At 55.9% G+C, this 20945-nt stretch overlaps 9 protein-coding genes across 9 annotated transcripts; 6 read left to right on the plus strand and 3 right to left on the minus strand.

Moving 5' to 3' along the window:
- Positions 1-68: 68 nt before the first annotated feature.
- QBC33DRAFT_480493 (prokaryotic phospholipase A2-domain-containing protein) lies at positions 69-1070 on the plus strand. The gene is made up of 2 exons (XM_060425333.1): positions 69-512; positions 578-1070. The coding sequence occupies exons 1-2, from the start codon at positions 163-165 to the stop codon at positions 789-791; spliced, it is 564 nt and encodes a 187-aa protein (XP_060279237.1). The 5' UTR covers positions 69-162; the 3' UTR covers positions 792-1070.
- Positions 1071-1907: 837 nt separating this feature from the next.
- Positions 1908-4330, minus strand: QBC33DRAFT_599230 (uncharacterized protein; the record flags this gene model as incomplete). The annotated part of the gene is made up of 6 exons (XM_060432020.1): positions 3453-4330; positions 3168-3399; positions 3043-3105; positions 2673-2984; positions 2432-2588; positions 1908-2365 (listed from the first exon to the last, which is right to left on the minus strand). The coding sequence occupies exons 1-6, from the start codon at positions 3983-3985 to the stop codon at positions 1908-1910; spliced, it is 1755 nt and encodes a 584-aa protein (XP_060279238.1). The 5' UTR covers positions 3986-4330.
- Positions 4260-5566, plus strand: QBC33DRAFT_550769 (uncharacterized protein). The gene has a single exon (XM_060429109.1). The coding sequence runs from the start codon at positions 4471-4473 to the stop codon at positions 5350-5352; it is 882 nt and encodes a 293-aa protein (XP_060279239.1). The 5' UTR covers positions 4260-4470; the 3' UTR covers positions 5353-5566.
- A 712-nt stretch (positions 5567-6278) lies between these two features.
- QBC33DRAFT_550771 (uncharacterized protein) lies at positions 6279-7921 on the plus strand. Its single transcript, XM_060429110.1, has one exon. It carries the CDS (start codon positions 6632-6634, stop codon positions 7712-7714), a length of 1083 nt encoding a protein of 360 aa, XP_060279240.1. The 5' UTR covers positions 6279-6631; the 3' UTR covers positions 7715-7921.
- A 207-nt stretch (positions 7922-8128) lies between these two features.
- Positions 8129-11181, plus strand: QBC33DRAFT_599248 (carbohydrate esterase family 9 protein; the record flags this gene model as incomplete). The annotated part of the gene is made up of 2 exons (XM_060432021.1): positions 8129-9422; positions 9502-11181. The coding sequence occupies exons 1-2, from the start codon at positions 8241-8243 to the stop codon at positions 11179-11181; spliced, it is 2862 nt and encodes a 953-aa protein (XP_060279241.1). The 5' UTR covers positions 8129-8240.
- A 210-nt stretch (positions 11182-11391) lies between these two features.
- QBC33DRAFT_563238 (Clavaminate synthase-like protein) lies at positions 11392-12680 on the minus strand (the record flags this gene model as incomplete). The annotated part of the gene is made up of 3 exons (XM_060430258.1): positions 11392-12141; positions 12252-12318; positions 12391-12680. 3 exons carry the CDS (start codon positions 12678-12680, stop codon positions 11392-11394), a joined length of 1107 nt encoding a protein of 368 aa, XP_060279242.1.
- A 1082-nt stretch (positions 12681-13762) lies between these two features.
- On the minus strand, positions 13763-15290 carry QBC33DRAFT_599253 (uncharacterized protein). The gene is made up of 4 exons (XM_060432022.1): positions 14940-15290; positions 14649-14858; positions 14301-14511; positions 13763-14148 (listed from the first exon to the last, which is right to left on the minus strand). The coding sequence occupies exons 1-4, from the start codon at positions 15101-15103 to the stop codon at positions 13822-13824; spliced, it is 912 nt and encodes a 303-aa protein (XP_060279243.1). The 5' UTR covers positions 15104-15290; the 3' UTR covers positions 13763-13821.
- Positions 15291-16413: 1123 nt separating this feature from the next.
- On the plus strand, positions 16414-18892 carry QBC33DRAFT_613998 (putative acyl-CoA synthetase YngI). The gene is made up of 4 exons (XM_060432568.1): positions 16414-17140; positions 17201-17477; positions 17554-18269; positions 18334-18892. Exons 1-4 carry the CDS (start codon positions 16735-16737, stop codon positions 18672-18674), a joined length of 1740 nt encoding a protein of 579 aa, XP_060279244.1. The 5' UTR covers positions 16414-16734; the 3' UTR covers positions 18675-18892.
- Positions 18893-19331: 439 nt separating this feature from the next.
- Positions 19332-20941, plus strand: QBC33DRAFT_252439 (acyl-CoA N-acyltransferase). Its single transcript, XM_060423014.1, has 2 exons — positions 19332-20361; positions 20429-20941. Exons 1-2 carry the CDS (start codon positions 19411-19413, stop codon positions 20789-20791), a joined length of 1314 nt encoding a protein of 437 aa, XP_060279245.1. The 5' UTR covers positions 19332-19410; the 3' UTR covers positions 20792-20941.
- The last annotated feature ends 4 nt before the right edge of the window (positions 20942-20945 follow it).

Genomic DNA, 20945 nt, shown 5'->3' on the forward strand with positions numbered 1-20945 from the left:
AGCAGCCAACAGACGACGATGCTAGCCGAAGTGTCTTGGGTCTCATTACTTCGCTTTGGTCTCAATGCCAGCCACCAAGTATAGAAAGGCCAGCGCTCCCTTCGATACCTCGATGTCGAACGCCCAACGCCTCATTTGCAGATCCCAATCACCTACCTCACGATGAAGTTCAACGCTCTTGTCCTCTCTCTCATCCCCGCTGCGTTGGCCCTTCCTGCCACCAGCAGCAGCAGCGGCGACGCGAGCATCTCGACTCGCCAGAGCGCCAACACCATCACGGACCAACTCCTCTTCAGCGTCACTCTTCCGCAGTTCACTGCCCGTCGCAATGCGCGGGACCCGGCAACCCTCGACTGGACATCCGACGGCTGTACCTCGTCGCCCGATAACCCGTTCGGATTCCCCTTCGTGCCGGCATGTAACCGCCATGACTTTGGCTACAACAACTACCGGTTGCAGAACCGGTTTACCAAGAGCGCTAAGCTGAGTATTGATACTAATTTCAAGGCCGAGTATGTATCTGATACCTCCCCCCTATACCCTCCCAGAGTGCCAATTGCTAAACCCATCCCCCAAGCCTGTACTACCAATGCTCGTCCGTGACCGTCAAGGCGGTATGTAATGCCCTGGCGGATGTGTACTACGCCGCCGTGAGAGCGTTTGGCGGTGGCGATGCGACGCCCGGGAAGAGATCTCAGGATGATCTCGTCAAGGATTACGAGGACAAGTTGGCTGTCTACAATCAGCTTGTGGAGGAGGCTCAGCAGAAGGGAGAGTTGCCCGTGCTGTGAAAGGCGGCTAAACTGGCTTGACGAGTTGTTGGAGGGAGATCATCTGAAAAGAGTAGGTTGAGAGCTTGGGGCGAAATAAAGATTAATTCCTATAATTATATGTGACTTTGACCCAAACTTGCACTGTCAATCAGTAGCCCACGCTCTTTCCAGACAGTTTTTTTTTGTTTCAGTCTGCAAATTAAGAAACTGAACATTTCTTGCCTCTTGTCCTTTTACTCAAATGCTTTGTAGTGTGAAGAGTATCACCCATAATTATTATGCCTTTTAATATCCTGCAATGGCACCGCCCTTTTACCCCTTATTTGCCAACTGAATGGTCGTCTTAACTGAACAGACTGTCATTTTTTCAGGTGACATGCGATTTAATAATTAATAGCTCCCGGGACGACGGCAACCATCCACGCGCATCTCCTACCAACGACGATACCCTTAATCGCTCCTGCACGCTTCCTACCGCCGACTTAGATAACTTGGCCCGCTCTTCATATAGCCATCTGCATGGAGGAGGACCTCGACCTGCAGACGTTCAACAGAGATTTCCCACCGTCTGTGAGTCTCGGGTCGTCCGATGCACCCCCCCCCCCCGGCGCGCTGCACTGCTGGGTCCACCCTGTCATCACACCCAGGCTCATCCGCATCCCGAATGCTCTTACAGCGGTTCCGCCATGTCGCTGCTGCTGGCGCTGGCGCGCGAGAACGAGGACAAGGACCGGCGGCGGGAGGCGGCCCGTGCTAATGTATAGCCCCTAAATGGCGACTCGGATGATCTTGACCCGGGCCGGTGAGCTTTACCGTCGTCTTCGCCGTCGTCTCTCCCCAAGCCGTGCATCCTCCGCAGCGCCGCCAGGCGCCTCTTCTTGGTCCGCGCATCGGCGTAGGTGCCGACGAGGAAGAACACGAGGTTGCAGGCGGGCACCCAGGCGCTCTCGGGTAGGAACAGGTGCGCGCATGCCAGGCTGATGGGAAGAAGGGTCCACAGGATGAACGTCATGTGTCGGAAGATTGTGCGCACGGTCGCGCGCACCTGGTGGAAGGTGCGGGCGCCGGCGATGAGGGCCATGGCGGTGATGTGGACTACGGTGAGGAGGGGGACGATCTTGAGAAGAGCCGTGGTTAACGTGCGTGAATATCAAAATATATCAGGGGAAGTGGCGGATGGGGGTGGTGCCGGTAGGTAGGTACGGTAGGTAGATAACGCACCAGCAGGTTGATAATCAGGATCTGCAGGCCCTGGGAGAGCAGGCTCGTGCGGCCCCTGAAGGCCGCGTGCAGCAGCCACTTCAGGAGATTGCCGAGCGGCACGTGGACGAGGGCGCCGTATGCCACCATCTTCGGAACGCGCGGGGTGAAGTAGCTCCCCGACCGGCCGCGGTCGCGGGCCAGCCACGCGGCGGTCAGATCCTCCAGGCCGTAGAGGCCGGCGGCAGTTAACATGCTCATCTTCGCCCAAGGCATGCCGAGCACGGCCATGACCAGCAGGTCGTGGGCCGTGGTGTTCTTCTTCTTGGGCTCGGGCTCGGGCTCGGCGATGGGGACTAGGGGAGGGGGGAATTTCTCCTCTGGCGGGAGGCCTGGACGCGTTTCAGTGAGCATATATATATATATACCTATATACGTGTTACTAATAAACGACGTACTGTTTTGCAATGCGTGCTCGTATGCCTGCCAGAGAACTTTCAGGAATGTCTGGAAGTTGGGATCATCGTGGGACTGGAACTTGTTCAGGCCTCGGTGGTCCGTGTCGAGATCAAGGAGCCTGCCGTGGCGGAGCTGGCCGTGCTTTGGTCTGACTATCTGAGCAGATGAACGAATCGGGCCAGTTTAGTAATTAATCAAAATGTTGTCACAGAAGAAGGCTGCAATAATAGCCAGGCTTACCGAGCCCAAGACAAGCTTCCCGATTTTTTCCGGCCTCTTTTCGAGAATGTCGCAAATGTACGGCTGGATATCCTGGGAGTGGTACTGGATCACGTACGCGTCATAGAACTCAGACTCGAGGTCCAGGAGCTCCGGGCCGTCTACGGACATGAGCTCCAGCAGGTCTGACGACGAGCCGCGGAAGAAGGCCATGCAGGACAAGCATGATGCGACAAACGCAGCATTGGTACCCCGATGCGGCACGCCGAGGAAGATGATCCCTTTAGTCATTGCCGCCACGTCCCTTGACCGGGCTTTTGCAAGAAGTAGAGCCTAAGTTGTTCGATTAGTACGGGGATGCAGGGATACAGGGGGTGGACGATTTATTTACCTTCTTCAGCAGTATTCCACCAAAGCTGTGTGCGATGAAGACTATGGGCCGCTCAGGATTAGCCTGTGCATGCGCCTTTCTTAGTCTTTGATGTCTATCGTGGTACGAGCTTCAGTGTGTCCCACCGTGTGCAGATCTTTAATGTGCTCTAGAAGCTCGGATGCATGATGCTGCAGTCCCAGATTAGCAGTATTTGAATCCCACCGTGTCTGGTGGTTGACCAGCACGACTCTGATGTCCTGGAGACCCTCGGCCGCCGGCAGCAGGTCTCTCAGCCAGTGGACCCTGGTCTCGTTGCCCGTCCTGTGGGCCCAGGCGCTATCGGGATTTGAGCCAAGACCGTGGATGGCGAAAATGCTTAACTCCCGGTTAGCCTCCTCGGACTGTTTCCTAATTAGATGATAACTTACTCGACCACCGCGCTACTTCCAGCATCATACATGACCTCCGTGTTCCTGAAGGCTGGGTGCACGGTATACGGAGTCCAGAGGTCCATCATGGTCGGCGCAATCACATGGATCGGCGTGATTGATATGCACCACGACGTCAGAACCACCAAGACAACACCATGAACCACCGTCTTCGCTACGAATTGCGGCACATGAGACCAGCGCCGCGGGGGATCACGGAGGAAGTGAAAGACGAAGCTGGAGTAATGATAGGTGAAGTAGAGGCTGATTAGGATCAGTCGCCAGCAGAAGCCGATGAGGGGCGAGAAGGTGACGGAGACGACCACGAAGATGTGGGCGCTCAGTTGGAACCGGTCTTGACGATCAGCTTCGTCCCTGTCCCTGTCCCTGTCCCGGTCGTCAGGCTTGCGCCCGGCGGGAGGCTCGGATTGGCTGCGCTTAGGCATTTTGGCTGGATTTTTGCCCGGCATCTCTGCCATCTCTCCATGCTCGATGGTTTTTCTTTGAACAGCAGTGAAACCGGTGCTGCTCATGATTGATGATGTGCTAATGGATGCGTCTTTGCCGTAGTGTGTGTGTTGTGTTGTGCTGCGTGTCGTGCGTGAGGCTGAAGTGGGATGTTCGGGAGGGGTATGAGTGTTGGACAAGTCATCATTGCCTGAAACTATTACAGCTTACCCCTTTTAACTGGCCGAATCCAGCCACACTGCCACGCTGCCATGCAGACAGTACTCTGTAGACAAGAACGACAAGCTGCAGATTACACAAAGGGCAGTTTCCCGGCCAATAAACTGTGCAGACGGTGGGCAAGTGTGGACACCGAGGGCCTTCTTCAGCCAATTGCCATGGAGTTTCGGGCACAGCAGGGTTTCTGGTCGCCGACAAAAGTTCCTTGAGAGGGGGCCTCGGAGCCTTATTCTTTTATGACGCACCTCCTCGCTCCATCGCACGCCATATAAGTTAAGCTCTATCTAGGCATTGAAGCAGCAGCACAGCAGCTTCAAAGCTCGTCCTTGCCATGGCCACGGCGCCGTTCACCGCCGAAGAGGAGCTCCTCGCCAAGCTAACCGACCCGTCGATCCCAGACGACGCAGCCACGTCTCTGCCTAACGAGCTGTCCTGTCCTGTCTTGGACGCCATGTATGCCCACCTCCATATCGTCGCCCGCAAGAGCAGCTCGCACATTGACGCCCTCCACGAACACGTGCGCAAGGGGCGGAAGATCCGCATTACCGAGAATCCCGCCCTGCACCTCGTGTGGTTCTATGACTCCGTCTTCGTGAAACCGCTCCCGCCCCAGCTCCTGAGCTACGAGTTCTGGAACAGCAATCTCGCGCCCCCCAGCCCTAATCGACCGCTGGCGCTCGGATTCGTCAGGTCGTACGCCTACCTCATCCGCCACCGCTCCGACTTTCTCATCGCGCAGCAGGAGAGTCTCATCCCCGCCTCCACAACGATGAAGCACGGCGACTTCGTCCAGTTCATCAAGAAGTTCAAGGCTATACCCGACGCGAGCGTGTCACGCCGGTGGCAGTTCGGCCAGTTCCGCCTGTCGCGACTGAACTGGGCCGTGCGGCTCCTGCAGCCCAGCGTGCCCGGGCACCGCGGCCTGCTGCATCGGCTGTTCTACCAGGAGCAGTACTGGCAGACGGGACAGTTCGTGCACGAGTTTGCGGCCCCGTTGCTCTTCGCCTTCGCCACCCTCACGCTGATTCTCGCGGCCATGCAGGTTGTGCTGGCGGCGCGGCCTGATGACCCGTGGCCGGCCTTCGCGGCCGTCAGCACTTGGTTCTCGGCGATTACCATCATCGCTCTCCTCGTTTTGATTGTCCTCATCGTTACTATACTGCTGGTGATATTGATGTGTCAGATCGGTTTCGCGGTGAGGAATCCGCACTAGATTTATGAACCGACAAAGTGACAGCTCGAAAGCCTTGATCCTGAGGGATTATCTAAAGAGAATAGGTTGAGAGCCTCTTAGGCGAAACAAAGCTTAATAACAAGCCCAACCTCAAGTAATAATTATATGACTTTGACCCAAACTTGCTCTGTCAATAATTAGCGCACGCTCCTGCTAGACAGTTTTGTGTGTTTCACTCTGCAAATTAAGAAACTTCTTGCCTCTTATTCCAACTTTGTCCTTTTGTTCAATGTAACGGGTCGTAGGACCCAGGTAGGCAGCAGGACAGAGGCACGGCAGTGATCAGCTAAACCTTGCTCCTGAATACGCTGCCAAGAATCCGTTGCTGGAAGATAGCAAGGTTGAGCAAAACAAGACGTAAGGCAGGGGTGTGGAGGTGGGGCTTGGGGGCCAAGCCTGGGCAGGGCAGACCCCAGGCTTGAGTAGCAAACTGCCCAGGCTTGCGCAGCAATGCTCTCGCGGTGATTGGCTGGAAGAGACGAATGGAGCTGCTGAGAGACGACATTTCGCCGAGTGTTCCGAGGAACACAGTAAGATTAAACACTAGGTCCTTATATTATTGATTACTCTGAGTGCATATGGTCGATGGTTGTGAGAATCACATAGCCAAGTCTCAACCAAAAGTGGCAGACATGGACTTCAACGGACGCAATTCCCGCCTTCCACCGCTGTACCCGTTAGTTCAAGACTTGGCAAGATCTGTGAGTGGCTTGTCACCTGTGACTAGTAGATGTGGATGCCTCTCTACACCGCAAGGTCCGGCACTAGGCCTTAAAATGGGTTAACGTGGGGGCCAAGTCTTGAACTATCGTCTTATTTCCTTGGCCTGGGGCGTTGTTATGATCACATCCCTGTGGAGGGAATTTTGATTTTCCTTTTTAAAAATGTAAGAATAAAAAAATAAAATAAAATACAAGACTCCCATAAACAAGCTCAGATCGGTGCCATGAAAGGGAAAATTCCTCTCAGCCTCTCTAATAAATGAAAGAAACTAAGAGAAGAAAAGAAAAGAAAAAGGGTCGTCCATTCAATCTCCGGAGCAATGGACGCTTCAGCGTTCCTACGGCGCAGCAAATCTTGGCATTACAAGGCGGGATGACCTATTAACGGCGCTCAGCATCCGCTAGGAACGACAAGTAGGGTGTCAGAGTATTTATTACTCTTTCTCGCGCGCTCTTGTTTGTCGTCCTCTATCCGTTTCCTTTGCCTAGACAGCCAACCCAAGACTCTCTTCCGCCAACACGACAATCACGGCAGAATGGGCCTCCTTCCACTCTTCCGTCTTCTTGCGCTTGCTGCCATCGCGAGCAAGGCCGCCGCCGAGGTCGTTTACGGTTCCGATTTTGGTGGCTATGGCGCCCCTTTCAGTGGCCGTGTAGGCCCTTTCGATGCCAACTCGACCGAGTGGCTTCAAGCCGTGGACGAGTCCAACTCAACCGGGCTCTTCCATATCCCGGGGTACGACGTCTCCAAGCCGTTCCCGGGCAAACCCATGGATGGCTGGACCTTCAGCGTCGCCGCCATCGACGTGCCCACCGGCCGCGAGAGGCATATTTACTCGGAGCGTATGGTGGGCTACAGCATGACGCTCCGAGCTCCTGACAAGCTGATCAAGGCCAACGCGGCCGGCACCAAAGCCGTCAGCGTGGACTCCAGCTGGGGCATGTGTCTGTACAACTGGGAAACGCCGACGTTCAACAACCGATCATGGTACAACAACCCGGGGAACAAGCCTCTGGCGGATGACGGCTCCTGCGTCGGATTCCTCTCCGACGAATGCATCGCGGCGCTCGAGAAGGCGGCCTCAACTGGCTACTTCATCGAGGACCTGCCCATCGGCCCATACGACTCGCGCCTCAGGTGCACGGACGTGAAGACGCCCGTCGAATGCGGCGAGACCGTCGGCAACGTCACCGGCAGCCCGCTGAGGACGTTCCTCGGCGTGCCGATCCAGTACCTGAACGGGTCGGTCACGCAGCAGGACGGCTGGGAGCTCACGGAAGACGACTACGGCGTCTCGACGCAGAACCTGACGGACATGTGGGATAACTTTGTGCTGAACTACTGGCCCGTCATGACCGCCTTCGTGCCCATGGGTGACGGCAGCTCGGTCGACAGCGACCCGACGCCGGGCTTCGCAAGGATGAGCTGCATCTCGCCTAATGGTGCTGGCACGGGGAAGGCGTGGAGTTCTACGGGGACGCCTGCAAATCTCGGGAAGAGTAGCGGCGATGGCGGCAAGGGCGGGAGCAAGAATGGCTCTGGATTAGCTAGGACTCTTCCGGGGTTCACGACCTGGGTGGCTATGGCACTGTCGGTTATGTTTTTGGGATGGATTTAAGTTGATGAGATGCTGTGTTAGATGCTGTGTTGATTTGCATAGAACTTGATGGCGGCAGTTTGGGAACCAAATGGAGGAATCGGGGCTGCATGTGTATGTGTGTGTGTGTTGTATTGCCAAGCTATTCACTCTAGCTGACTATTCTCAGCACATATACCCATTTGACCCCTGTGTTGCCTAGGGAAAACCATCCATCACCTCTGCATGTAATTTATAATTCTCAACCTGTTTCGCATGAGATTCAACCATCAAGGTAGCAACGCGCTCCCGAGAACTGGTACAGGGGGATGTGCTCTCAGCTGGCACCAACTTGGCAAGATCTGTCAACAGCTGGCCTTGACCGCGAAAGTCCTCTACATGAATCACGGACCCCGCGTTCCCGCCGCCCCCTTCCCGTCTTTGCGTGTCGATAAACACCAATTGAGTTATGGACTCGCACCAGCTTGTTGCAGACAAGTGTCGTTAAACCTCATTATCCCAATTTCGGCCAATTGGACCGACATTGACTGAGCAGGCACATCACCACATGGACCTCGAAAAAGACGGTCTTCCCCCCTACAGCGCTGCCCCGGTAGCCGCGAATGATGCGCCAGCCAGCGCTTGGAATCGAAGGCGAATACTTCCCCGCGTACGAAGGCTGCGGTTAATTAGCCTGGCATGCCTCATTGCCCTCCTCGTCTACACAAAATGCACGAGGACGAGAACACCAAACCCAGACACGACAGTCCATGGCCTTTCGGTCAAGCAGCTGCGAGAGGATCTCTCGACGTGCTCCAAGCTGCACGCGAAGCCTATTGATCCCATTGGCCTCGGACGGGAGAAGAACTCACGCTACGTTGACGGCCAGAAGCCGACTCTCATCAGGAACGCCACCGTTTGGATCGGCGAGCCCACCGCTGGCAAAGGCTACTCCTGGGTCACGGCCGACGTCTTTATAGAGCATGGCCTCATCAAGCAGGTTGGCAAGGACATCCAGCTGTCCGAGACTCAGCCAAGCCACAATGTTCTGGTCTACGATGCAGCTGGTCGGCCGCTCACCAGCGGCATTATTGACATGCACAGCCATGCCGGGGTGCATCCGCTGCCCACTCTGCATTCCAACGACGATGTTAGTGAGCTATCGGCAAACATCGCTCCATACGTGCGGTCCATCCATGGAATCAAACCGACAGACCGGCATCTCCAGGTGATCAAGTCAGGGGGCGTGACCACGTCACTAGTGCTGCCCGGGTCTGGCAATAATATAGGTGGCGAGGCTTTTGTGATCAAGCATGCCATTGGCCGGGGCGACGGCCGCAACGAGACGAGCATTGCCGATATGATCGCCGACCGCACATGGCGCTATATCAAAATGGCCCAGGGCGAAAACCCAAAACATTTTCATGGAAAAGTCGGCGAACGCGGTCCTGTGAGCCGCCTGGGCGAGAACTGGGAGCTCCGCAGTGCCTTTGAGGAGGCTGCAAGGCTGTTGCGTATGCAGGACGACTGGTGCAATGCTGCAACTACGCTTGGACTCAACGGTGTCCAGACATACCTGCCTTTTGAACTCAAGTGGGAACTCTTGGTTGCTGTACTGAGGGGGCAGGCGCAGGTCCATGTCCATTGCTACACTATCCCGGACTTGGAAGCTTTTGTCGATCATACCAATGAGTTTAACTTTAGCGTGAGGGCTTTTCACCATGCTCATCAAGCCTATCTTGTCCCAGAGGTAATCGAGTTGTCATACTTGGTCCATTCTCTTTCCCCGTTTTCTTCAAGAAAGCAGAGCAGCTAACTGCCCGGTCTAGATTTTAAAGAGGGCGTGGGGTGGTGCACCTGCTTCTGCCCTCTTTGCTGACAATATGTGGTATAAAGCTGAAGCTTATCTTGGTTCGGAATATGCAGGCAAATACCTTCATGATAACGGACTTGTCCCTATTTACGTCAGCGACAACCCAGTGCTTAACGCCCAGCACCTTGTCCTTGAGGCAGGAAAAGGATACAACTATGGCCTTCCATATCACGTTGCTCTCGCCGCGGTAACAACAGCTCCCGCTGAACGATTAGGTCTGGGCCAGCGGCTAGGGAAGGTCAAGCCGGGGTTCGACGCAGATATCGTGGTGTGGGACAGCGACCCTCTTAGCCTTGGCGCAACTCCAGTTCAGGTCTGGATCGATGGAGCAGCCCAATACGAAGATCCTATCGAACTCAACAAGACACTCCAGGGGACTCTTGTGCCCAACGAAGACCTGGGCAAAATCGTCGAAGACGCGGTTGCTGTGACCGGCGATATTGTCTTTACCGGAGTCTCAAAGACCTTTCTATCTATCGACATGGATGAAGGTACCCCTGCAGCAGACAGCAAGACCTTCAACGTGGCTGTCTCAGGCGGCAAGATCACCTGCATTGGGCAATGCCACGCAAAGCTAAAGGCAGCCCACAAGGTGATCCACCTCAAGCACGGCGTCCTCACCCCCGCCGCCACCGCCTTCGGCTCAACCCTCGGCCTCAACGCCATCGATTCCGAGCAAGACACCGATAACGGAGCAGCCGACTCCAACGGACCCTCCGTCTTCAGCCGCGCCGTCGACGGCCTCGCCCTCGACACCAAGAAACTCCGCGCCTCCCACCGCTACGGCATCACCCGTGCCATCTCGGCCCCCAAGCTCTCCATAGGCGCCACCCACCACGGCACCAGCGCCGCCTTCCTCACCGGCGCCACCGCCCCCGGCCCTGCCGCCATCTTCGCGCCCGACGTCGCCGCCCACTACACCCTGGACCTCTCGGCCAAGGGCGGCAGCGGCAGCCCGTCCGTGTCAGCTGCCGTGGGCCGGTTGCGGGATAGGCTCCTCGAGGCGGTGGCCGCGACGTCGTTAGAGGGGCCTGCTGTCAGACCGTTCTCGGAGGCGGCTTTCCTCCGCAGGGTTGTGGCCGGCGAAATGCCTCTTGCCGTTACGGTGCATAGCGCGGACACCATCGCGGCTCTTCTGAGGGTCAAGGCGGATGTGGAGAAGGCCCCTGAGGTTGGGTCTGGCAGGCTCCGGATGGTTGTGGTTGGCGGCGCTGAGGCGCACTTGCTTGCGCCTGAGCTTGCTGCGGCGGGGGTGGGCGTCGTGCTGGCGCCGATGCTGTCGTATGCGGTGTCGTGGGACCAGAGGAGGGCGATGACGGGGGCGCCGTTGACTAATGGGACTGCGGTTGATGTCCTTGCTGGTGCGGGGGTGCTTACTGCTGTTGGACTGGAGGAGGACTGGGTGGTGCGGGATTTGTGGCTGCTCGCTGGGATTGCGTATAAGAATGGGGAGGGCAGGTTTAGTGAGGAGGAGGCGCTGGGTTTGATCAGTCGAAATGTGTATAAAATTTTGGGGTTGGAAGGACCGTTGGATGTGGAGAGGGAGCATTTTGTGATACACGAGGGCAATCCTCTCGAGATTGGATCGAGGATTAAGGCGGTTGGTGGCGGAACTGGGAAAGTGGACGTTTATTAGGCCAAGGAGATGACTCGGTTTTCAATAATGAACATCCCTTGTCATGGACACTGCATACGGAGAAAATCGTGGTTTTCCAGATTTGCATTTACAGATAAAGACTGGCAAACTCGGTCAAAACGACGTCGTCTAAGCAAGGTACTGAGGCAATAGAGATGTGAATTGGCAAGAACACTCGTTCCCTGGGGGATTGAATGTGCCCTTTACAAGTTAGTAGGCCTCAACCAGGGCCTCCTTCCTCTCGTCCACCATCACGACCGGGTTGGCCTTGTCCTCGACCGGCTCAACCACAGCAACCGGCTCATCATCCTCCTCTACCATGCCACCCAGCAGCATGGACTTTGGTGCCAGGGCCTGCACATCGGGCGTGGCCTTGAAAGCGTAGAACTTCTCATCGTGCCACTGGCCAGCCGTGATGTACCTCCCCTCGCTGTCGGTGAACATGGTCTGGTTCTCGGCCCGGAGGAAGTACGCGATCGAGTAGCGGTGCTCGGTGTAGTCGTACGGCACGACCCGGTGGATGCACGACTGCATCGTGTGCCCGCTCGCAAAGCGCAGCGAGTCGCCCACGTTGATGACGGCGCAGCCGGCCTTGGGCGCCACGAAACCGAACTCGCGGGCGCGGGGTGGGCGGATCTGCAGGCCCCACTGCTCGCTGAAGAGGACCGTCAGGGAGCTGATGTCGGTGTGCTTCTGGTGCCCGATGTTCTTATCGTGGGCGGGGTTGGAGGGGATGTAGTGCATCATGGCCAGGGTGCTGGTTGAGAGGTGGTCGTTGCGGTGCGAGTTCTCGAACCGCGCCGCTCCAGAGAGGCCGAGGCCGGTGGAGAGAGCCGATAGGATGACCTTGGAAATGGTGTTGCATCCGGCAATGCTGTTCTCCAGCACTTTGATGTCTGTGCTGTTCTTGATGATGCTGGGCAGTCTTGGGTCGGCTGCCTGGATCTCGTCTCGGGATACCTATATATGAGGAGGACAAGTGTAAGTCTATGTCCTCAAGTATGGTAACTACGCATCCTTTCTCCAGGGGGTTGGTGGGGGGAGTGGGAAACTGGCATATTGTGTCTGACCTTGATCATCTCGTATCCATCCTTGGTGTTCTCCAGCACACCCGTACGAGACCCGATGGGTTCGTAGCTGTAGTCCCCCAAGTCTGTCAGCATTGTCGATCAACCAACCAAACAGACTTGTTGATTTCTGCCCACTTACCCAAGATGACCCGTGATGAGCCCAAATTCGTTCTTGGCCTCAAGGGGCGACTCGAAGAAGCGGTGCATGAGCTTGAGGGTCGACTGCTCGTCGTCGAGCATCCTGCGGCCATCGATGCCCTGCAGGTCCAGATAGAAGAACCCCTCAGTCTGGCAGCAGCGAACCAGTCTCTCAACTTCCTCGGGCTCCTGGGAGAGCAGGCGGGCATAGTCAATGGTCTCCATGGGATAGACCGGGACCTTTGTCCCGTTCCATTGGACTGTCTGGGGAAGCTCGGTTGTTACGCCCATGTTGTTTAGTAAGGGATATGATCTATATGGGAAATTTTTCTGAGGTTGATATGAGTAAAACACGATATCCTCTAGTCACTTTCGCTATCCAACTCGCCGGCTGCTGGCTGCTTTATATAGACCAACGCGAACATCAACAGCAACATCAACAACAACGCTCGAGGCACCGTTGCACCGCCGTCTCCGAGGACTATGGTGTCATGGTGAAATTCCCCCTCCCCCGCGATTTGCGCATTTAGCCACCCTCAATCCAGATTGTCATACACCTCCCCAACCCGCCTTTCTTGTTTTCTGAGTCCTTGAGTGCAGACGCATCCTGCGTACTGTGAGACCAACACTACCACCCGTCTTGGCGGTGAGGGCATTAATGACCTCATTAATGATAGCACACGTTCATACGCTTCAAGGTTGGCCAATAGGCAGGCACCTAGATTGTTGACCAAAGCTCAACGCCCGCTATCTGTCAACGCAAGCCCAGACCGCATTCCGAGGAAACGCATTTTTGTTGGATGCCCTGCCAAGCCCGGCAGATGTTGTTATTGTCGATCTTTGTGGGGTAGAATATTACCCTCTCGCGGGGGCGGGGGGCCGCGGGTCGGGGGGCATGGGGGTTCATACGCGATCCTATGGAAATAAGATCCTCGAGCTCGCACTTGCACGGGAGCCGAGCTTCAGTGGTCTAGACCTTCGTTCTATTATTGGGGCGCATAAAATATTCACGGCACAACCTGCACGCCCGCACATCTTTCCCGATGAGGGTGCACGACTCTCCGTCTGCCGCTCGCCGGCCAAACCGCCGATGTCGATGATTCACCGGTCCGGATCTGCCGGTGCCTGTAAACCATGTACATACATGACCTGTCATTTTACGTCGTGGCTACATGCGTAGACGTGCTGTGGCTAATATTACCGGTCTATTTACCACCTCCCCTTTGCATCGACCGTGCATGATGAGGCAGGAATATTCAATCGCCTAGGTAGGATGCGTACAGACTGAAAGATTTACAATATTGTATCCGTCATCATGAACATGAAAGATGAGGTAACAGTCCAACAGATAACCACTACGTAGCCATAAATACCAAGGCGCCAGACGCGAACATCTTCCCCGCCTCCTGCACACACAAAGCTAGCTCACTCACTACCCATAGAACACCATAGTCCTAATCTCAATGCTCTCCCTCAACGCATCCTCAACATGCCGCGGATCCTGAAACGCCGAGTGCGGTGCCCGGCGCGCCACCTTCCCGTCCGCCACCGAGTCGAAGCACTTGATGAGGAGAACCTCGTCGGGCTGCTGCGCGTACTTGAAGTACCACTCGTGCCCCGCCGACCGCTTCACCGTCCATGATTCGCGCTCGTGGTCCGGGTATATGATCCGCGCGGGCACGAGGTCTTCGTCTGAGACTGTGGTGGCGTCTGCGACGGCTAGGGGGTCCTTGTAGATGGTCTTGATGGGGCGCCAGGCCTGGGGAGTTGTTGGTCATTAATTATCTCTCACTTTGAAAGAAGGTGGATAGAAATAAAAATACAGATACAAAGAAATAGGGGGGAGGCAAGAAACAATAGGGGAAAAGTGGGAAATAGGGGGAGGAAAGAAAACGACGAAAAATCACCAACATTGATAATCTGCCACCGTTTCTTAAGCAGTTCGTCTGCCTCCTCCGGCAGGAGCCACTTCAGCAAGGACTCGGCACCAGCGTACGACTGGTCAATGTGAGTGCGAAAGATGGGTCCCCGCTTTGCCTGGTTGCCAGGGCCAAGACTGTGCCAGTTGGAGGGCCCGTGGCGCGTCTTGTTGTCAAAGATGAAGACTCGCGATGCTCCAGTGCTGATCAAGGGGAAAGCAAACACCTTGAGTCAGCCTAATTCGTAAAGCGGACAAGAGGGAGAATATATCTCTTTGCCAGGTACTCCCATGGGGTATTTCCGTTTGAGAGGGAATTAATATCATGAGAGGAAACTCACACATCTTTCAACAACTGCTCCATCCTGGGGTAGTACTCTACTGGGATCTTTTCCTCATCGCTATACCCTTCTTTCTGACACTCGGAGTCGTCCATGTGGCGGCAGAGCTGAAACCCGTTTCTGTCAAGGACGAACTTGTCCTCTTGGCCGGTCATATCCCTCACAGTGACCGTAGTTGGAACCACAGCTCTCTTATTTGTGACGGTATTTCTTTTGGGTGGTGTAAGATGGTCAGCGGTGGTCAACGTACGAGACATGGACTATGATCAGCAGGTTAGGCAACTATCTCACACTTCAACGAAGACTGGCTCTGGCAACGAGCCGTCACCTGGGTCATCGTAGTAGTTCAACGAGGCGACGGCATCGTTTGGACTGCGACCGAGTTCCGAGCCTTGAGAGCGAGCCATCTGGAGCGGTACACTCGTGTTGAAAACCTCGACCTCGGTGGCCATCATGAATTGCTTTCTACATCTAGCGAAAATCAGTCAATGCGTAAATGATGGCGTAGTTTCCTGACCGGTGAACAGCTGGTGAACAGAACTCCGTTTGAGTACGTAGCCTGAATTGAATATAGATATGCCACGTGATGATCGACGCAGTACTTCATTTACGAACAACGGAAGAGTTGAACCGCTTCTTCGAACCCCGCGTCTCAGATGAGCTTCTGGTAATAACCTTAAAACGGAGCCAACTCTGGGCGTGGGGGTCAACAAGAGAGTGAAGATGGCTTCCACCGGCAGTTGGGATAGCAAGCATGGATATAATCCAAACGCAAGGAGTGCATTGCACTTGGGATATACAGTCACGATGTTTGGTGCAAACACGGTGTAGATGGGTTTAGGTTGAATGTCCCGCGGCATTGACTTCCTAAATTGAAGTGTCGTCGTGCCCCTTCCCCTCGTCTTGGCTTTAGGGAGGGGGTTGATGGCGATGGTGCAGACGTCGGTGACCACGGAATAAGCTCACTCTTGGACGCGAGCACTTCCAGAGCGGCAGCATTGTCGAGGCACTGGTATTCCAGTAGCTAGCCGGCGGTCATGGCCACGTCGGGAGCTATGGCAAAATACGCCTGCCCCGTGATGGCGAGGGAACATACAGTCTGCTGCGGGCTGTCCCTGAACCAGCAGTACAGAGCAAGCCCTTCGGACAGGTGGCATCCTAGAAGCTTATAAACAGCCCAGTACACACTAAGGTGCTACAGGTCTTCCCCAGCGGAACATGCCGGGCCACGCTAGAATGCCTCATTTTCTCAAGGGCTAGTTTTGCGACTCGGAAGTGTCCGCCACGCTCTCATTCTATGCGACTTAAGGCGCCTTGGCATTGGACATGGCCCATAAAAAAAGTTCCAAATAATTAGCCAAATGCACATGAGTGTAGAGAAGTGCCCGGCAATCTGCATCTCATCAGCTGGTAGAAATGCAAAAGGGTGCCATCATAGATGGACAATTAGGTCCAAAATCTTGACCTGGGATCTGCCTCAACGGGGTGTTTCGAAAAGCAGCTGGCACGTTCTCCTTTTGCCTCTCCCCCCCTCTCCCTCTTTTTGCTCCCTGTTTTGCTTTTTTCCCCTCCCCCCACGGTGCGCGCGATTTGCCGGCAATCAGTCAACCCCGTCACCCCGAAATCGGCGGAAAAGCAAAGGGAGGAGCGAAAAAACCTTTATCAGATCATCAGATTAGATCATTAGCCCCTTGGCAATTCCAATGGTCTCGGTCCGCCACCCCTCACTGCCCACTCAGGTTCCTCGATTGCACCCTTGTGGTCCCATCATCCCACTCGATGATCTGGTCGAGACCAGGATTTGGTCCGCCTTGCATGCCGGTAGTGTCCCACGTCGACACCCTCCCCTGGAAGCTAGGCAAAATGACGCAAAAAGAAAAAAGAAAAAAAAGAAAACCAGGTTATGCCGAGTCCTCGGCCCACAGAAACCAGAAGGTTGTGGCCCTGTCTGCGCACCTTCATCGAGCACATGTCAGAGTCGACCATTTTGAGATTTGTTTACCTGAGTTCGTCCATCTGCAGCGGTTGGCAGTTCACCATTCCCTGAGGATCGATCTAGCCGTCAACCCCTCACAGAGCAGAGACAATGGCAACACAGACAACGACGACCCAAGGCGTCGAGACTCCCTTGATTGGGCGCCGACCGCAGAGGCTCTCCCTCCTCCATGGACCGACAGATCCCCCACTTGTGGACTTGACCCTGGGCGAGCTCCTCAACCTCCAATGCCTCCATCACGGTACCGAAGAGTGCCTGATCATTCCCTGGACGGGCGCAAGATGGACATACAATGAACTCAACCACCAGAGCTGCTTGCTGGCGAGGGCTCTGCTGGAGATGGGGATCGGCGTGGGAGATCGAGTCGGCATCATGGCAGGCAACTGTGAGCAATATGCTGCTGTCTTCTTTGCCGTAACCCGCATCGGCGCGATTCTGGTCATCCTGAACAACACCTACACCGCTACCGAAGCTCAGTTTGCCTTGGGCTTTTCTGGTAAGCTATGATTGTACCGGAATACGCTCGGCGACGGATGCTGACAGCTTGCGAAACAAGAGTGCAAGGTCCTGTTCACGACGAAGAAAATCCGACGACTCGATAATGGAAAACTCCTCTCCCAACTCTCTGCAGAGGGGCAAGGGCCACGAATAATAATACTAAGGGGAGATTCAGAGGGCTTTGCAAGCTACGACGAGACTCTTCTGCGCGGTCCCAAGGCCAGCTCCGCCGTTTTATGTCAAGTCGAGAGCAAGGTTCTCCCCCATCTCGTCTGCAACCTCCAGTTCACGAGCGGCACAACCGGGCTTCCCAAAGCTGCCATGTTAACACATCAGTAAGACCCTATAACCACCCATTCAACCCCGACTACTCTACTAGGGACAAGGAGCGGTGCTAAATTACTGCCACAGCAACGTGGTGAATAATGCCCGCTTCATAGGAGACCGCATGCGACTCACGCCCGACGACATTCTCTGCTGCCCTCCCCCTCTATTCCACTGCTTCGGGCTGGTCCTGGGCCTCATGTCAGTCATCACGCACGGCGCCAAGATCACGTATCCAGCCGAGATATTCGACGCGAAAGCGACCCTGAAGACCATCCGCGACGAGCAATGCACGGCAGTGCACGGCGTGCCCGCCATGTTCGACAGCATCCTCGCCCTCCCCGAAGCCAAAGACCTGGACCCGTCCATGCTGAGCCTGCGCACGGGCATCATCGCCGGAGCGCCGGTACCCCGCTACCTCATGGAGCAGCTCGTCTCCCGCCTTGGCATGACCGAGTTCACTTCCAGCTACGGGCTGACCGAGGCATCACCGACGTGCTTCAACGCCTTCACCGACGACCCCATCGACACCAGGCTCGCGACGGTGGGGACGGTGATGCCCCACGCGCATGCGAAGATCGTGGATATAGACGGGCAGATTGTCCCGGTTGGGACCCGCGGGGAGCTGTGCATGGCCGGGTATCAGCTCCAGGCCGGGTACTGGAATAACTCGGAGAAGACCGCCGAGGTCATGAGGAGGGACGAGTTCGGCGTGCTGTGGCTGCACACGGGCGACGAGGCGGTCTTCGACGAGAGGGGATACTGTACGATCACGGGACGGTTCAAGGATATCATTATCAGGGGTAAGGTTCCCGCCCACACACTTGGGGGGGTTCTTGATTCACGAGACTAACGAGAGGACGGCAGGTGGCGAGAACATCTATCCCCTGGAGATCGAGGAGCGATTGATGGCACACCCGGCCCTGGCGCTGGCCGTGGTGGTGGGGTTGAAAGACGAACACTACGGAGAAGTCGTCGGGGCATTCCTGGCACCGGATAACGGGCATCCGCGGCCGGCGGACGGCGAGATCCGCGACTGGGTCAGGCGCAAGCTGGGCAAGCACAAGGCGCCGACGCACGTGTTCTGGCTCGGCTTGGATGGCGTACCGAGCCAAGTGCCCCTGACGGGGAGTGGCAAGGTGCGCAAGTTCGAGATGGCGCAGCTCGGTAACAACTTGTTGCAGGCGAGGACGGTGTCGAAGCTTTGATGAATGCGATCATGAACGGGATTTTTGCGAATTTTTCTACCCCTGTAATCCGTACCAAGGCTCGCATTCTGCATGGTTGATTACGTAGGTATGCGTAGACAAAAAAGAACATACTGATGGCTCGCAGCCAATCAACCTCGTCCGGTGTTTCAGAACGCCCATCTTCATTGAACTCACCGCCAAAAAGTGGGAGACCATGCAGCTTCCCAGGCGGGTCCAGGGAGGTAGGCATTGGCAATGGCACCTCGACCTCGGTCCAGACCCCTTGGCCAAAATTTAATTCGGAAATTCCGCGCAAGCCGCAAAATCCCGCGGGCCTCCGAGCTCGGGGGGTTGCCAAGTGGGATGTTGAGGCGCTAGAATTATCAGATCCGTTCTTGGGTGTTCCAGTAGAGTTATCAGATCCGACTCTGCCCAGGGGCACCCCTGACACCCCCCTAAAATCCGTTGAGCTGATTGGCTGAAGACCTGGATTCTGCAAGCGACAGGGGAAAACTTGCAATCGGCAGCTTAGTGGGGTCGTTCTTTCGCGCGAAGGGTGGGGCAAATATCCCCCGTCACGGGGCCTCGGTTGCTGAATATCGAACAAAACGAGCAACCCCTCTCTCCCCGTCCCAGCAATCTGGGAGGAGGTCTCTATTCGATGCCTACAGCAGCAGCGACTGGCAGGACATCCCGAGTCTGACCTTTGCCGGAGCCGAAAGCATCTGCACCGCTACCCCAACCAAACGGAACCATGGCAGCTAGACGGCTTGCAGATTACGCATCCGCCTCGGATCCCATATTCAAGCTCCCGCATCCGTACTTGACCGCATATTTCGTGGTCAATGGGGATAGCCAGGGCGCATACCAACTCAAGGCCCGAGACCAGGGGAACGGCACTGCCCTTCCCGCAGGATTCCAGGGCGACCCAGTTTTCGTCACCGATCCCGAGGGCCTGAAATCCAGCGACCGGCCCGACGAGTCCAACAACACGCCCTGGGGAAGGGCCCGAAGGAGCCCCTTAGTCACCGTCCACTGGAAGCAGGACAACCCCCCGGCTTTTGCCCAGCTATGGCTCGCAATATACGCCATATTTACCGTTCGACCCAATGAAGAGTACTTCCGTCTCCGGGTCTTTGGCTTCGGCGCGGATGCGCTGTCCAGGCAGCTGAAAGCTGTTTCGCTTGCTGTTGACCACCCACGGCAGTCCAAGGAGTCCAAGGAGAAGCTTGACGAGCTCCTTGTGCTCCGGGGCGCCTTTTGGCAGGGCGCGGGCTCACCGTTTGGTCCTCGGCCAGTATGGGTGCCGGCAGAGCACGATGCAGACCAACAGCAGCAACCTCTGTCGTCGTACCCGCTGCCGGCACTGGATTACACCATGACTAATGCACCACCTTCGGCACTCTGCTGGCACCCGAGACGGCCAACCAAGCCCCTCCCCGGATCCGTCATCTACAGCCGCTACATTCCGCACCTCAAGGAAAACTTCTCCATGGTCGCTCTCGACTACCAGAACCAGGAGCATCTGGATCTCTTCCACCAATGGCAGAATGACCCCCGTGTTTCCCAGGGCTGGAATGAGACGGGCACGCTAGACCAGCACCGCGAGTACCTCCGCCGGATGCAAGAGGATCCGGCCCAAATCGCCATACTGGCCAGATTTGAGGACGTCTGCTTTGCCTACTTTGAGGTGTATTGGGCCAAGGCACGTTTTGAGCGACCAACCCCCCAACTCCGGGTTAACAACACATCTCAACTAACAAGCATCACAGGAGGACCGGCTCGGAGCCTACTACTCGGCCGGCGACTTCGACCGCGGGCGGCACAGCCTGGTGGGCGACGTGCGGTTCCGCGGGCCGCACCGGGTGAGCGCGTGGTGGTCGAGCCTGATGCACTACCTGTACCTCGACGAGCCGAGGACCATGTTCGTGGTCGGCGAGCCAAAGTTCACCAACACGTCGGTGCTCATGTACGACCTCATCCACGGCTTCGGCATGGACAAGTTCGTCGACCTGCCGCACAAGCGGTCGGCCTTTATGCGGTGCTCGCGCGAGCGCTTCTTCCAGCTGTGCCCGCTGGATGAAAATGAGAAGGTTATGGGTGGGTCTCTGCTTGGTTTGGTGCCGAAGCTGTAATCTCTTGTTGTTTCCTTCTCTCCGTCGCTCTTCCGTTTTGACGTAAAATGAAACGCAAGGCTTTGTTGGACGCAAGATAGAAATAAGGGTATTAAAAGTTGTCTGGTTCGTGATTCTGTCGTTCTAACGTACAGTACAATAAAATAAAATAAAA

Source organism: Phialemonium atrogriseum (assembly GCF_030411735.1).
Source record: "Phialemonium atrogriseum strain 8032-3 unplaced genomic scaffold QBC33scaffold_35, whole genome shotgun sequence".
NCBI lineage: Eukaryota > Fungi > Ascomycota > Sordariomycetes > Cephalothecales > Cephalothecaceae > Phialemonium > Phialemonium atrogriseum.

Bases quoted from the DNA above. Each gene is read 5' to 3' on its own strand.
- QBC33DRAFT_480493 (XM_060425333.1), top strand. From the start codon at position 163: ATGAAGTTCAACGCTCTTGTCCTCTCTCTCATCCCCGCTGCGTTGGCC. The intron at 513-577 runs GTATGTATCTGA...CCATCCCCCAAG, and splicing joins GATACTAATTTCAAGGCCGA to CCTGTACTACCAATGCTCGT.
- QBC33DRAFT_550769 (XM_060429109.1), top strand. From the start codon at position 4,471: ATGGCCACGGCGCCGTTCACCGCCGAAGAGGAGCTCCTCGCCAAGCTA.
- QBC33DRAFT_550771 (XM_060429110.1), top strand. From the start codon at position 6,632: ATGGGCCTCCTTCCACTCTTCCGTCTTCTTGCGCTTGCTGCCATCGCG.
- QBC33DRAFT_599253 (XM_060432022.1), bottom strand. From the start codon at position 15,103: ATGATGGCCACCGAGGTCGAGGTTTTCAACACGAGTGTACCGCTCCAG. The intron at 14,859-14,939 runs GTGAGATAGTTG...ACCACCCAAAAG, and splicing joins GAGCCAGTCTTCGTTGAAGT to AAATACCGTCACAAATAAGA. The intron at 14,512-14,648 runs GTGAGTTTCCTC...CCCCTTGATCAG, and splicing joins GAGCAGTTGTTGAAAGATGT to CACTGGAGCATCGCGAGTCT.
- QBC33DRAFT_613998 (XM_060432568.1), top strand. From the start codon at position 16,735: ATGGCAACACAGACAACGACGACCCAAGGCGTCGAGACTCCCTTGATT. The intron at 17,141-17,200 runs GTAAGCTATGAT...TTGCGAAACAAG, and splicing joins GTTTGCCTTGGGCTTTTCTG to AGTGCAAGGTCCTGTTCACG. The intron at 17,478-17,553 runs GTAAGACCCTAT...TTACTGCCACAG, and splicing joins GCTGCCATGTTAACACATCA to CAACGTGGTGAATAATGCCC.
- QBC33DRAFT_252439 (XM_060423014.1), top strand. From the start codon at position 19,411: ATGGCAGCTAGACGGCTTGCAGATTACGCATCCGCCTCGGATCCCATA. The intron at 20,362-20,428 runs GCACGTTTTGAG...CAAGCATCACAG, and splicing joins TTGAGGTGTATTGGGCCAAG to GAGGACCGGCTCGGAGCCTA.